At 38.6% G+C, this 15,242-nt stretch overlaps 1 protein-coding gene across 2 annotated transcripts; it reads right to left on the bottom strand.

The window, feature by feature from the left end:
- Nucleotides 1–7,266: 7,266 nt before the first annotated feature.
- On the bottom strand, nt 7,267–13,756 carry avpr1aa (arginine vasopressin receptor 1Aa). Of its 2 annotated transcripts, none has more exons than XM_082538388.1 (3): nt 12,683–13,756; nt 9,097–9,318; nt 7,267–8,691 (listed from the first exon to the last, which is right to left on the bottom strand). In XM_082538388.1, the coding sequence occupies exons 1-3, from the start codon at nt 13,629–13,631 to the stop codon at nt 8,618–8,620; spliced, it is 1,245 nt and encodes a 414-aa protein (XP_082394514.1). In that variant the 5' UTR covers nt 13,632–13,756; the 3' UTR covers nt 7,267–8,617. The 2 variants fall into 2 exon arrangements, with proteins under 2 accessions (XP_082394514.1, XP_082394515.1); XM_082538389.1 differs by lacking the exon at nt 7,267–8,691 and adding an exon at nt 11,267–11,333 and having other exon boundaries at nt 9,141–9,318.
- Between the last annotated feature and the right edge of the window lie 1,486 nt (nt 13,757–15,242).

The following is a 15,242-nucleotide window of genomic DNA, read 5'->3' as shown; positions in this document are numbered from 1 at the left end:
CATAACAACACATTGTTACGTTTTACTATAAAATTGTGCCCCAGGGATTGGTGCAATATCCCATAACAGTCATAATAAAACCTTAACTGCTTTACAAGTGTAAAGATCGGTGGTGGGGGGATTATGGTGTGTGGCTTTCAGGAGTTGGGCTCGGCCCCTCAGTTCCAGTGGAAAGGAACTGTTAATGCTTCAGCACACCAAGACATTTTGGACAATTTCGTGCTCTGAACTTTGTGGGAACAATTTGGAGATGGCCCGCTGTTCCAAAATGACTGCACACCAGTGCAAGAAGCAAGGTCCATAAATACAATACAATACAAAGCAATTTTATTTATATAGCACTTTTAAAAAATCAGAGGTGTGCCAAAGTGCTTCACAGAATCAAAAGACATAGAAGAGCGAGCTTGATGTGGAAGAACTTGACTCACAGAATCCTGACCTTAACCTGACAGAACACCTTTGGGGTGAAATAGAGCCAAGACTGCAAGCCAGGTCTTCTCATCTGTGTCTGTGGAAATCTTTTCCCAGAAGAGATGAAGCTGTTATAGTGGAACATTAAAACCTATGGATTAAGAATGGTATATTTACAGCATATGAAAGTACATGATAAAGTGGGATTCATTGGTGCATTATAAAAGGAAAATGCAAACTTTACTACGTTTAAGCATGAATGCCCATCCTTGACCTTAGAGAGAGTCTCATTCAAAAAACAATGCTAACAATATGACAAGTTCTGGTATGGTCTCATAATGGGGCTTTTTTGGGATAAATATCTCAAACTGCTATTTATAAAGTCAACAATCAACTGTTATTGTACACTTACATTTAGGTATTTTGGTTATAACTTAACAGGCTGTCAAAAACACAATCATAATTATTGAATTTCTTTTTTATTCAGTAATATCCTGTCATATTTTGAAATCACAGACATTTGTGGGCACTTTACTTTTACTCTCTACATTTTGTCTAGTTTTGTTTGCTTTTCCAATTTTCTGCCTCACCTGTCCATAATCAAAGTATATTATCATCCCAGTATATGTTTAATTACCTTGCCAGTTGCCTTGTTGCATTTTGTAGATATCCAGGAAATTTCTCATATTTTTTGTAGTTCAAGTCTGTTTCTTTTCCTAATGTATGACCTATCCTATCTACCTACAGCCTTTCTTTAGCACAGGGGTGTCAAACATAAGGACTGGGGGCCAGAATCAGCCTGGTGAAGACTCCAATCTGGCCCACCGGATGACTTTGGAAAGTAAAAGTGGACATATACATTTCTGACTTTTAACTGTGTTTTAAAAAGTTTTTCCTATTGATAGAAAACTCCCCCATGGCTATGCACAATACACCAAAGTAATTTAAATATAGATTTCTGTAATTTTACACACATTTACCTTTTCTAATCTAAGCTCAAAGAGACATAGATATTGTCGAAGTTGCACTAGATGTGTAGTTAAACTTCTTGAGCTTGGGAGCTAATATAGAAAAAAAAAGTTATAAAGCTACATGTTTTAAAGACTCTTGTCCCTCCTCCTTTTTATAATGTTCAGAAAAGTGAGCAGTACGCATTAACAAGTTTACATAAAGTCTGTTTTCATTTATAAAAGAAATATTGTGATTCCTCTGGTTTCGGTCCTCAACGTAGCCTAAAGATTCTCAGGAATTCTCAGGGAACACATTTCTAAGAAGGTAACGGATTGTGCTTGTCAGCTACTGGAAAAGACATCGATCAAGCAGCCATGCAATACCTCATCTCTGTCCTTCTAGTGACCACAGAGAAGGCCTTCATAATTAACGAGGGTCAAGATTCTCTGACCTGTGTGCACAAGCAATGAAATCCATTGAGCTGACACTTTGTTAATCATTGTCCACAAAAACAGTTTGACCTGCTACTGGTGTCTAAGCAACAACTCTGCTATGAAGGTATCACTCTCCTCTCATGTTCTGGCCATTACATGCTCGACATTTTTGTGCAAAATATACCTCAGACTAGTAATAAACACATATAGAGCAATATACTGTGATGTTTTATCATCATAATTTAATTATGTTGCCAAATTCTTCAGTAAAGAATTTAATTATGTTTTGTATATTCTGTTTGTAAGACAGGGGCTGGTGAACTAATGAATAACATGTCCAGCAGCCTGTCATTTTGCCTCTCGTGCTCTGCCTTTGATTTCCACCTGGGTTCTGTTTTTACACAGCAAGTCTGTAATCTAAATGCAGACTATGTACAGCCCTGCGCTGTGATCCCACGACACATCAAAGCACCTGTTTTGATTAATAAAATCTAAACATGTGACCTTCTGTTTGAGAAATGAGACGAAGCGGTTGCTTAGGTGCATGTTAAAAGCACAAAATGTCTATCCAGAAAAAAAAAACCTGTTGGCTGTATTAAAGTTTATTAATTTTTTAAAACATGTGATGTTTTTGGTGAAGTCATAGTTACTGCATTTCACTCATGTAGCAGTGGCAACAGAGAGAAGGTCACATTACTGAAAGGTCTCTGTATGAAACGTGTGACTCATAATGAATGTCTTAAACCTCCACCCTTATAAAAATGAAAATTTTGTACTGTAGTTTTTGGATCTTTCTCCAAGTAAAAAATAAACACATTGGGTCTGGGTGCGGAGCTCACGGGCACGTCACTGCAACCCCCCCTGGCTTCTGCTCCGCGGCTGCTGAGTGACCCCTCATCTGGGGCTCCCCTCAGCTCTTTCCGGGACAGTGGCGCGGCTGCCCCTCTGTTGGTCTTCCTTGGTCTCCTTTGCTCTTGGGGCCTCTGGATGTCTGGAACCTTGATCTCCTGCTTCATGCCCTGGAGGACGGGGCTGTGGCCCCCCACACCCTCTAGCAGATCATTACATGAAGGAACCTTTTAAATACAAGCGCGTTCATGCTCACAGGTGTACACACGGGTGCTTACACACACAAACTACACCCTTTTTGGCTCCTACCTCAAAGCACACTGTGTTCTGTCGATATTATGTGCCGCACAATAATATTTAATATTTGGTATTTACTGTTATATTCACATAGATCATCGTGATGATGTTGTTTATTATATTGCTCTCTTTTTCTTTGCTTATTTTCTCTTTTTTCTTTCCCAACAGGTGATCCAGGTGATCGATGTATGTAGTTTCTGTCTGTTTGTTTTGCTGGTTTTTGGTTTTTGCCCTTTATCACTGTCCCTCTTCCCCGCTCTTTTTCTTTCCCTCTTTCTTTGTCCCTTTTCTTTTCCCCAGTCAATATATATATATATATATATATATATATATATATATATATATATATTTTTTTTTTTTTTAATTGATATTTGGTAATTGTACAAAAGGAGGAAGTCTGTGCTGTAATTTTACCAAATACTAATTAGCAGCTGTTCATTTATGTATACAGTCTCTGAATGCATCTTGCTAACTAAGAATGCTCATATTAGCTGATGGGCTCTAGTCCCAATATGCCCGTGTTCTCCTTTTTATACAGTCTGTGGTTAATGAAGCAATGCACGTTCCCAGAGTGGTTTTAGAGCTTAAACCAGCTGAGCTACCCTCTATCACACAGTACATCTTGATTATCACCATATTAATTATTTGTAGTTTGTTTAGCTCATTGTCACCTACAAACATACTCAGCTTGTCAAGTCAGAACGGTCCCAACCAACCAGTCTAACTGGACTTTTTTTTTTTTTTTTTTACCAAAAACACATCCAGATTCTTCATCTTTTTAATTTTTCTGTGGCAAACTATTTTTGTTGTGTTGTTGTGTACTATGTATTTGAGAATTTTTTTTAAATAATAAATTGATCATTACTACTATTAAGCTGTCCAGACCAGTTTTATTATTTTGATATCAAATTAATGCTGCTTCTTTATTTAATTTAGTTTAGTTTTACTTTAGTTTAATGTTATATTTCTTTAAGAAAATCCCACCTTAACATAATGATTTTATAAGTAATCAAATTCCACTCATTCAACGATCTGAACTAAATAAATTCTGTTGCAACTAGGAAACAATAACTTACAGTCGGTCAACTGGCCTAAGAAATTTGCTGACAACTGAGACTAAAAGTAGACAATAGACATGCTGCCCACAATCTATGTGAAGGAAATTTGTTTGGTAACACAGAACATGAGTAACAGAAAAAAAGTTAGTTATGCAAGCCTTGTCTGGAAGAATGTGAATGCTTTATTTTCCAGATTTTGTGTACTAGCATATTTTTTTTTTAGATCAACCTGTTTGAATAGATTGATTGATCTCTGGGGGGTGATTAAAGAACACAATGGTAAATAGAAATATGCGTTACTTTCATGGACAACAGAAGGAGAACAATGGAGCAGGAAGACAGAGGCTTGTATGTAACTGAGGCAAATATGCTGCCACTCTGACAGACCCTCTTCTCATTTAACTCTCATCAGAGAGCTGAAAGAACTTCCTGTGTTTGAGACTCTTTCAAGTCGGCTCCACTTAGAAGCAACACATCTGGTTTGTTATGTTACCATTAACCAATTGAAGTCTAATTCAGCCAAGAAAAGAAAGAAATCTGTATCCCTCATTTGTTAACATGAACACTTCTGTCAGATTATTGACTTTCTAAACATTTTGTAAAGCCTGTTTCGTTTACACTAGCATGCAAGCAAGAATCTCTGTACCGGGTTGAGGAAAGGCCAGGGTGTCAGGTGGAGGGAAGGCAGCTGTGGACACAATTGTCCAGATCATAACAGAAAACAGGACTTGGTTCCTGCTGGAAAAACACAAGTTGTTTAGTCATTAAGAAAGGGAGCATGAGTCTTCTTGGCATGATTCCCGAACAATGCGGGATCTTAATGTTTTTTAAGCTAAAGAATATGACAGATTGGATATCATTAGGAATTCTTGTGCTGAATTCTGTGGCATGAGCTTAAATGCTGAAGGAGAAGCTGAGGGATTTCCAAGAAAGAGCAAAGTGGTGCTTGAAAAATAATGTTTCATGGCGTTGAGATTTTGGAGCGAAGTCGGTGTGAAGTCGCTCTTCAGAAGGGTGCCAGCGAACAAAGACCTTCATATGCATCTGCAGCTCAGATCTCTGCATTTTTCAGACCCCTTACTGACATCCCTCCAACTCTGTCTTTGCCTGAGGTATCCATACATGTGGCACACAAAAGATATAAAAGTCTTTGATGTTGTCGCTCTTCACAGACCCCTGCACTCCAGTGAGATCCATTTATCCTTTTTTTGTTCATCTCCCAAGCAGCTCGGGGTGAATAAATAACTGTATGCTGAAACTGATTTGCAAAAATAAGAAAGAAAAAGCCTTTCTTCACAAACTTCTATGTAAAAAGACCATCAGAATAAGGCATGATCACAGCCTGATACAAAATGCTCTGGTCTCTATAGGTAATATACTACTTCATAACAAATCTAGGGGATAAATATTTTTTAGCTATTTAATTTTTTTAAGGCTTCAAGTTACAGATGTATCCACTTTGACTGGCAGTTGGCTTTACCTAGACCACAGGTGTCAAACTCCAGGCCTTGATGGCTGCTGTCCTGCTGGTTTCCCAACTAACCTGCCCTTGTAGCTTCTTATTGGCAAAGCACACCTGATCCAGGTAATCAGTAGCAGGTAGGGCAGGGATATCTCAAAAACAAGTAGGATGCTGGCACTCAAGGACTGGAGTTTGACACCCCTGACTAGACGCTGTAGGGTTCACCTCTCCTAATAGAGATCTCTGGCCATCTCACCTGCATTTGTGGTTTTGGTTTTGTACAAATTGCATTGCCCTGTTTCATGTTTCCAATACAAAATATAGAAAATCTTGGGTTGTGCAAATATTCTGTGGATATGCTCCTAATTTTGCAGTCCTTATAGTAAGATGTCTGTTTTCTGAATTTCTAAGTTGAGGTCCTAGTTGTTCAAAGTCTCTAATGAAGCTCAGTTATTATTTTCTCAGTCTAGACTCTGACTGCAGACCCTGTCCCCCTGTCCCCCTATCCCTGGCTCATGGCCAGCGTTTCGTAGGAATGCTTCTTCATGGTTGGCATTTTGTAATGAGATTCACAGTGTATGCTAGGTGAGGAATTTGAGCTATGTTCACCATATCTAAAACAACTGTCTCTCCAAAACCAGTCAGAACTTGATGTACTCAGCGCTATGTGAAGGAGTCATCATTTCCTGTAACGAGTTCCTCTGTCATCCATCTATGACACAGTCAACAGACCCCTGCATTCTTAAAATCACATGATTGGTGATAAATTGTACCTTAGAGGACATAGTGGGGTGGAAAGGTTTTAGATACTGCAAAGGGGAACTCCAAAAAAGCGTCATTATCAACAGATGCACTAAGCAACAGCAGATATCATTCTTGTTCCAAATGCTAAGCAGTGTGGCGTGGCTGCTAAAGTAAAGGACTAAGACATTTTTGCTATTGTGAAACAGAATAATGCAATAATATGATGTGTTACACAATCACACAGTATTATTATTATATTACAGTATTATCACTATTATTAAATTAAATGAAATTGCATTTCTGATGGAATCTAAAGGATGACTGAAGGGTCAGCTTAAATAGGAAACATGTTTTCTCACAACGCTGGTTTCACGTGTCTGGATTTTGAGATATTTGCCTCTGAGATTTGTAGAATTTTGATTTAATGGATGAAGAAAATAAAAAACAACACAAATCTTACTAGAATCTGAAACAACAACCTGGCCCTCTGAAAACTATTAACACTCTGTTTTGTGAAGCCTGTTGGGAGCTATGGTTTTTGGATGGATTAAAGCAATGGTCTGGTGTTTGAGGAAGTGTGCTCATCTGGTTTCTTGTACTGATAATCTGTAGGATAAATGTGATGCTACTGCTCACAACTGGTTAGCTTGGTTCATAAACATTGGGCTAGTCTGTCTTTGTCGTAATGATAACAGAATCTATTAAAAAGTTATGACTCATTAAATCTCTTTTTAATCAGCTGGAGTTGCCAACAGCCGGTTAAAGCTCAAGGCAACAACTACTTTGCATGAAAACCCAGGAAAACTGTGGCACATGACACAGTAAAATCTGTGAAAATATGGTTTTACTATGAAGGGATTTTTCTTGTTAGACTTTTTCCCCCTACTGTTTTTAACCACATGTTGAATTTTACCATTTATGAAAAAACTGACAAAATTACCTGGACATTTTCCATTTTTCCATTGCCCATTTTTCTACTAAAGAAATCCTACAGATAGATGTATCTCAAAACCTCCTCACACTGAAAATAAACAGTAAAAAAAATCTTAACTCTGTTGAATAGGTAAAATGACCTTTTAATACAATGATTTATCACTTTATTACAAGGTGCTATTCATTCTATTGGGACATATATTATCCATCAGTATGGGGGTGGACAACATGTTGACAAAAGGCTGCTCATTAGCAGAATTTCCCATTCACACGTTTTCAATTGAAAGGTCAAGCAGTTGCATAATCCCAGAGCTTGGCAAGCTTCAACTGCTTAGATTGGCAAGAGACATGACTTCACAAAGCACTTCATTTTCAGCAGAAATAACACACATAAATTTCTGTGGCTGTGCACCAGCTTCATGAAGCACAAACTATGAAATGTTCCATGTAGTAAAAACAGGAACAAAGACAACGTAATATTTAATACATTGGCGTGTATATTTCAACATAAGGTGTTACAGTAGGTTACCTCTTAAAGATTTGCACAAGCCATTACAGACCAGCAACTCATGCCCAATAGATTTACATATATTACTCCTATTTACAGACATTTAAGTGTTTTTAATATACAACTATGCAACATTTGAATTGATATGTACATACTTTGATACACAGTGCACACATATATACACAATATCTATGTACAATCTTGATTCAATATAGCTTTTTTGTGGGGGTGGGGGGGATTATTTTTAATCCGACAATCATTATGGTGTCACATATCACATTGATTTCCAGGAAGTTGTTTATCTCGAGTGCAAATGAAGCCAAAACTCAGAACCACCAGTGGTGCAGGATGTCTGAGGAAAATCAGGAAGTGTGCTGATGTGTTGTGTGTGGAATGTGTGAGCTTCTTCCCAAGATTTTATGAAAGACATGGGAACAGTTTGTGAGAAGGTGGGCTGACTTATCCAGCAGTGGTCAGTCTCACTTCATCAGAGCCCCCTGCTTTCTATCTGTGAGTGTGTGTGTGTGTGTGTGTGTGTGTGTGTGTGTGTGTGTGTGTGTGTGTGTGTGTGTGTGTGTGTCTATAAAACTTGAAGGAGATCTCATTTACCAATGCTGAGCAGAAATGAAAGCCATCAAATTTAGGACTGTCTTGTGCAACATGAAACAATTCCTTCAACAAATCATAAAAGTGCACATAACCACAAAAATCTGGCTGATAAATGTAACTCCACATGCTTCCCTTTTTTATTTTATTTTACTTTTTTTTCCCTCAGGTCAAAGCAAAAGGTTCGAATCAGATTTACAAGCCACTAAAATGTGGTTCTAAGAAAAACAGGAAAAACGGAAAGCTAAACACAACGGATGAGGTGACTGCCTTGGTTACTTGGAGACGAGTGGTCTGGAAGAGTTGTTTTCACCATCACTACACACATCTCGGCTGCTATATGGGTTTTATCTTTGTAAACACTTTAACAGGGAAGGGTGTTCGGCAGCACTGCGGGGAGGCACAACAACCTTTGATTCCTGGAAAAAAAGGTTCTCGCTAAAGAAAAAAAAGGAAAAAAAAACACTCAGAAGAACTCATGCAGGAATCTGCAAAACACTGAATATTGAAGATTTATGATTACATTCAATAGAACAATTTAAAGCCTGTGCATGCTTTTTTCTCATTATTTATCTAACGTTTCTGCTGAGGTTATCTAAAGAAAGAAAGAAGATGTATGCACGTTCCCTAATGTGTCCATATTTTCTGCTTCTGTGAACCTCGCAACACCCTGTTTCATGTTTTTTTTTTCAAACTAAAAAAAAGCTTGGTTTTCTGTATAATTTTAAGACATTGCAGTTCCTGTCATTCATGCCATTTGGTGCCACTGTCAAACATGTGTTTACTCTGCTTGAATAGAGGGCTTGGAGGAATTATCCAGCTCTCTCCAGTAGCCGGTACTACCTGTTGGGCTCCGATTGGTCATCTTAGTCAGCAAAGTCGTTCTGCGGAGGCTACTGTCTGAGTCTTCTTTCTTGAAGTCGGTGTTGATTTTGCGGCAACACGAGAAGCACTGCACAAAATCCTGGAGGAGGTGGCCACTGAAGATCATGTATATCCACGGGTTACAGCAGCTGTTGAGACTGGCAAGGAGTGCAGACAGAGACACTGCTGTGTTCTCTGAATCTGGAGAACAGAGAGAGGAAGGAGGGAAAGGATGATTAATTCGCAAAACATCTGGTACAGGCTGTAGAAATGCCTGTTTAACTCAGTGCCTCTGGTGTCTAAATGCTGCCTAAATGTGCCAGACTCTGAAAGTTACAAAGGTGTGCCAAAGTTAGAAGAAATCTCTGTTACAGATCCAACTAGTTTTAAGACTTTTGGAATAAAATGTAATTTTCATAATATAAGCAAAAGGCGGTAATCCACCTCCTCAAACACTGACACTTAGTCAGATAGATTTAAGTATAAATTCCTTCTCTCTTCCTACATCTGAAACACTTTGATTGGAGGATAATGTGATCTGTTGGTGTCTTCACTGTCACAGAGTTCCTCACACCAGTAACAAAGGAAGCGACGATAAATTAATCAAAGGAGCTTGCAAAGAAAACTGAGAACCTTCACAGACATGACGATAAATTAACGCATTTAAAAAATGACAGGATCTGTTTTCACTGCAGCCACGGTCATTTTCTAAGCCAAGACAAGAAATTTTGGTGCCTAAAATTATAAGGAAAAAAACTATAATGAAGACGAGGAAAGCTATAAACAGTGGTCCAACTCAGGGAGGAGTTTGTTTCATCAGCTGCCAATATAGTAGGCCCATACAGTTTATTTAGTGCCATGACATGAGTTTATAGAGCTATATAAATGATTGTTGTTGTTTTTTACCTGCAATCATTTGCAGGTTGATGACATATATAACAACAACAACAGCAACAACAACAAAACCTACGATGGTGCCTTTTTAGAACTTCCCCAAATTTCTACAAATTTGAGTTATATTGCACTTTATGTTGCACTTTATGATAGGGCAGAAAAATACTAGAAACCAGAATTTGAAAATGTGTAAATGTGAATCATCTGTAAATATCTTGTAAAATTTACTCTCACTGAGAGCTTTGGGCCCAATTTTTGTGGGCTTTGGCCTTCCAGCTAACTACCACAATATCTGACTTTATCATCTAATTGCAGTTGTCATTGTTTGTGTTTGAGTTGTTGGAATTATCCATCTCACTAGGACTTCAAAAACTTTATTTCAAAACAAAAGAGATAATAATGAAAAGTGATACAGCTAACCTAAGAATTTTACACGTAAATTTTTATTCTTAGCATTCACCCCACACACACCTACCCATCCCAACACCGTCACCAAAAGTTAACAATTGAATTCAGCCAAGAACGGAATGAACTTATCAGCTAGCCAGCAATAATTAATTCTACTGATCCACAGTCAGACTGATAAACTTTGAACAAAAGTCTGAAATATTTTTCTGTGAATTCACTTTTTAAAAAACAGGTTAACAACCCTTCTGAGGCCCTGGGACCATTTTTGTACATTTTAGTTTTTCAGTTACAAGCCATTTGCACTGTGTTGAATGGAATATAGCCAAATTCTCTAAAAAAAAGTTTGGCATAATTTCATTTCAAAATTCAAGTCTGACTTCCTTAAATTAGCTTCAGTGGCTAAGCTAACAATACACATCCTCTTAGAGCCCTGGGGACCATTTTTGGCCCATTGACTTCCATTATAAACGCTATTTTTCACTGCAGAATTATTACCGTTAATGTCTTGGTGATTACTCATGTCTCCGTCTCGTTTTGGTCTATGAGCCTTAGAGTTGTAATTTTTTTATTTGTCCACCGGGTGGCGCCCTTGCTCCACATTTGATCCCTGCTGGAAAACAGCGGGCTGCTTGGATAGACCTGCGGGAAACGAAGCCTCATTTCCGGCGTGCAGCAGCGGCTTCGCCCGCTGATCGGGCGGGACCATTTTTCGGTCCCTAGGACCGTTAGAGGGTGCTTTTTTTTTTAGTCAACAGGAAATGACGTATTTGTTGTCACGTGGTATCGGACGTGTGGGCTGGAAAAAGCAGTCCCCGGTGATCGTGCCCCGGTGATCGTCGCGACTTACCCCGGCAACATGCACTTATTTCGGCCTAGAGGAGGAGCATTTGCCGCCTGGAGACCATTTTCTGGTCCTGAAAAAAATAAATAAAAGGCGATCGAAATGACTGTTGGTGCCAAACTTTAGTCCATCTAAAGGCCTAATTATAATAACAATTGAATATTACCTCAAATGTTTTTTTTGGAAAATATTCAAGTTTTATGTTTTTTGGGGCAAAAAAGCAGTGCGCTCATGTGACGAAACCGGGATATAAAGGGTTAAAATCCGCGAAATGTAATTAAAACTTGACATGAATATTTCAAGGAGAAGTAGGTCTAAAAGATTGGCTAATTTAAAGTGGAATAAAATATTAATATATAAATTTTTTATAGCACTTTTTTGGGCGTGGTCGATTAGGACCGATAGTGTGTGCATTTTATGAAATGCGCTCCTGCAAAAAAAATAAAAGGCGATCGAAATGACTGTTGGTGCCAATCTTTGCTCCATCTAAAGGCCTAATTATAATAACAAACAAATATTACTTCAAATGTTTTTTTTGGAAAATATTTAGTTTTTTGTTTTTTGGGGCTAAAAAAAACAGGGCGCTCATGTAATAAAACTGGGATTTAAAGGGTTAAAACAATGAAAATATAATTAAAACTTTATATGAATATTTCAGGGAGAAGTAGTTTTAAAAGACTGACCAATTTAAAGTGGAAAAAAATATGAATATATAATCTTTTTATTGCACTTTTGGGGCGGGACCATTTTTGGTCCCCAGGGCTCTAAAGGGATGCATTTTTAAGGGTCAGCGAAGGGTTTTAAAATACTTCGAGTAAGGCAAAGTAGGGCATTTGATAATTAGTGCAATAATATAGTATTGCTGTATTAGTACCATATAAATTGTATAAAACAGGTTCGGCTAATGTGACTTAAAACTTTGGTTAAAAAAAGATGTAATCTGATTTTAGACAAGAGGAGATAAAAGGGAAACACCTTGTGGACAGGACAAAATATGTTGCTTGCACATAATTTATACTAGTGGCGTGGTTTTAAAGCGCCATAACATTTCACCACTTAACGTCTCAAAATGCAGATGTAGGGTTTTTTCCTTCCTAAATCTCCCTGGAAAATTCTCCAAATGGACACGTACGGAACATAAGATTTCATTTATTTGGTGAAATGTAGTTGTGGGTGTGCATGTGAGCGCGTGTGCGTGAAAGGTTTGACACTGTATACGTTTTAGATTAGTATGTTTACACGTTTTGTTTTTGTTTGTCAAATAAGTTCGTGCGTAAAGGCGCGCAATTCGTGGATTTTTTCCCCTTGCGCAACGCGATTCTTAAGTTTCTGTTCATTTTCTCCCCCTGCAATTCTCAACATTTTTAGAACGATTAAAAGTGTGACATTTAATAAGTATTTTGTTCATTTATAAGCACTCACCATCCCACTGGAAGTTTTCATCCCACACAGACCACATCTGCACGATGAAAAACGGTGCCCAGCAAACAATGTACGCCAAAACGATCACAAAAGTCATTTTAACGGTTCTCAGTTTGGCTCTTGAGATAGTTGTAACGCTGCTGACCGAGTTCTTTCCAATCAGTCCATTCCTGCTTGCCGCACCAGCCGTCGTTTTTCTTTTCTTGTATTTAATATTCTTCCAAATACTGTGGCAGATAAACCCGTAGCACATCATGAGAAGGACCACGGGCACCAGAAAGATGCCCACGGTTATCCAGGTGATGTACGCCCTGGCGCCCCAGGGCTCGATAAAGCGCGCCCAGCAGTCGTAGACGCCCGAACCGTTCTGGATCTCGCTCAGGGAGAAGATGAAGTACTGTGAACAGCTGAGCACCAGGCTACATATCCACGTGGAGATGATCATGATGTACGAGCGTCGTGTGGACTGCTGTAGGGTTTTCAGAGGGTGGCAGATGGCAATGTAACGATCCAGGGTCATCATCACCATCATATAGGTGGACGCAAACATTCCCATCACCTGGAGGTGCTTCACAATCCTGCAGAGAAAGTCTGGGCCGTAGAAGCGGAAGGTGATTTCCCAGCACAGCTGTGGCAGCACCTGGAAGAAAGCAACCACCAGATCGGCCAGGCTCAGGTGTTTGATGAAAAGGTGCATTCGCGACATCTTCTTCTTTGTGTTGTACATGGCCAGCAGGACGCTTACGTTCCCAATGACAGCAACCACGAAGGTGATGCTCAGAACCATTATCTCTATTTGTGCCACCTCCTCGTTCCTTGCAAACGGATCTGATCCGTTATGCTGGTCGGTGCCGTTTCCAGACGTTCCCATCATTAGGTCAGTGGTGACAGTGAACACCAAAGTCTGGTTCTCTTCGTTCAGGAGCATACGTTTGTCAGGAGCGTACATGGCACTGCCCCTCTGTGCGCCCTAGCAAGACTTAGTGCCAGAGGGGCTGCAAAGTGCCTCTCCAATCCGTATATGGAGCTACCTGGCGCCCGTAGAGAGAAACTCGTTGCTTTGTGAATTGTGTCTCCTGTCAGCGCTTTTTAAACTCGAGTCAAATTTCAGACTGCGTGCGCAAAGCAGGATGCACTGCAAAAACATGAGGCACCTAATGATTAATTTATATTGTGGCAAGCACACATTAATTCAAATAAAATGTAAAAATAAATGCAAAATGAACATAGACATCAATGAGGGATACTTTTCAGTGAAGGTGTACCCAACGCAATCTAAAGTGTTCAAATATGCGAAACGTGCGTTTTCTTGAAACTGTGTTTGAATATCAGCATAAATATAATCAAGCCAAAAATGATCCGTGCTGCGTTTCCGATTCCTTGTCTTGCTTTGGAGACAAAAAGTTTAAAATGTGACTTCCACAACATTATGGCTAAAAAAAAAACATTTTTTGCAGTGCAGAGCTAAGCCCTTCCCGATGCTTTACACAACATCCACATCACCACAACTCCGCGTAGGTATTGTTTATTAGGAACTTTTGTGGGTATTAAAAAGTCACAAAATGTGCTGAAAATGTAAAGTGTTTAAAGTACAATGAACAGAGTAACACAATTTTTATTTACAATTTTTTTTCATACACTTTATGAATATTTGAGGTCCAATAAGAAAAGACAGTCCCACCCAACAGTTCACAAATAACATTTAAATGCTTTTCCCCCCAGCATAATAAGCTTTGCAGAGGAATTGTTATAAGGTAACTGTAGCTGAACCTGCAAACATTCGGGGCTCTAAATGTGTTGCTGTGATGTTGCTTTAATAGGAATGTGTTGGGCAACAGGCTGGAATGTTGTTTTTGTTAAGATAAGATAAGATAAGATAAGATAGAACTTTATTAATCCCTCGGGTGGGTTCCTCTGGGAAATTCGACTTCCAAAAAAAGCACAGCAACGACCGAAGTTACAGTTACAGAACTGTTATATATATATATATATATATGTATATATATATATATATATATATATATATATATATACACACACACACACACATATATAAATACAGAGACAAATATAAATAAAATATACAAAGGGGATAAATAGAATAAATAGGAATAAAAAATAAAAATACAAGTGAATTGCACATTTCAAGTATTGAGTCTATTGCACTGTTGACTATTTACAAAAAGTATTGCACAAGGTATTGTACAGTGAGGTGAAGAGGCACTACAGCTTAGTTGTTCCCCCCTCCTTTGTCCTCCTGTTTCCCCTCCCTCTCCCCTCCAGAGAGGAGTTAAACAGTCTGATGGCGTGTGGGACAAAGGAGTTTTTAAGTCTGTTAGTTCTTGTCTTGGGGAGAAGCAACCTGTCACTGAACAGACTCTTCTGATTGTTAAAGCCCAGATAAAAACCACACTTAAAAAAAACTGTTTAAACTGAACTGTGACTTGGTTTATTCTGTGATTAATTCATTCCTAGCTGAAAGAAATTCTCTTACTAATGATTAATAACATTAAAATTAACTTATTTGCTGCAGTCGATTGTTCTTGTGAATCTGCCTTCT

Source organism: Aulonocara stuartgranti, assembly GCF_965226115.1.
Source record: "Aulonocara stuartgranti genome assembly, chromosome: 7".
In the NCBI taxonomy this organism is placed as follows: Eukaryota; Metazoa; Chordata; class Actinopteri; order Cichliformes; family Cichlidae; genus Aulonocara; species Aulonocara stuartgranti.
This window is presented reverse-complemented; position numbering and strand designations above follow the sequence as displayed.

Excerpts from the sequence above, each read along its gene's own strand:
- avpr1aa (XM_082538388.1), bottom strand. The coding sequence starts at position 13,631 with ATGTACGCTCCTGACAAACGTATGCTCCTGAACGAAGAGAACCAGACT. Across the intron at positions 9,319-12,682 it reads TGAAAACTTCCAGTGGGATG|ATTCAGAGAACACAGCAGTG; the intron begins GTGAGTGCTTAT and ends TCTGTTCTCCAG. Across the intron at positions 8,692-9,096 it reads GACCAATCGGAGCCCAACAG|CGAGAACCTTTTTTTCCAGG; the intron begins GTAGTACCGGCT and ends TTTTTTCTTTAG.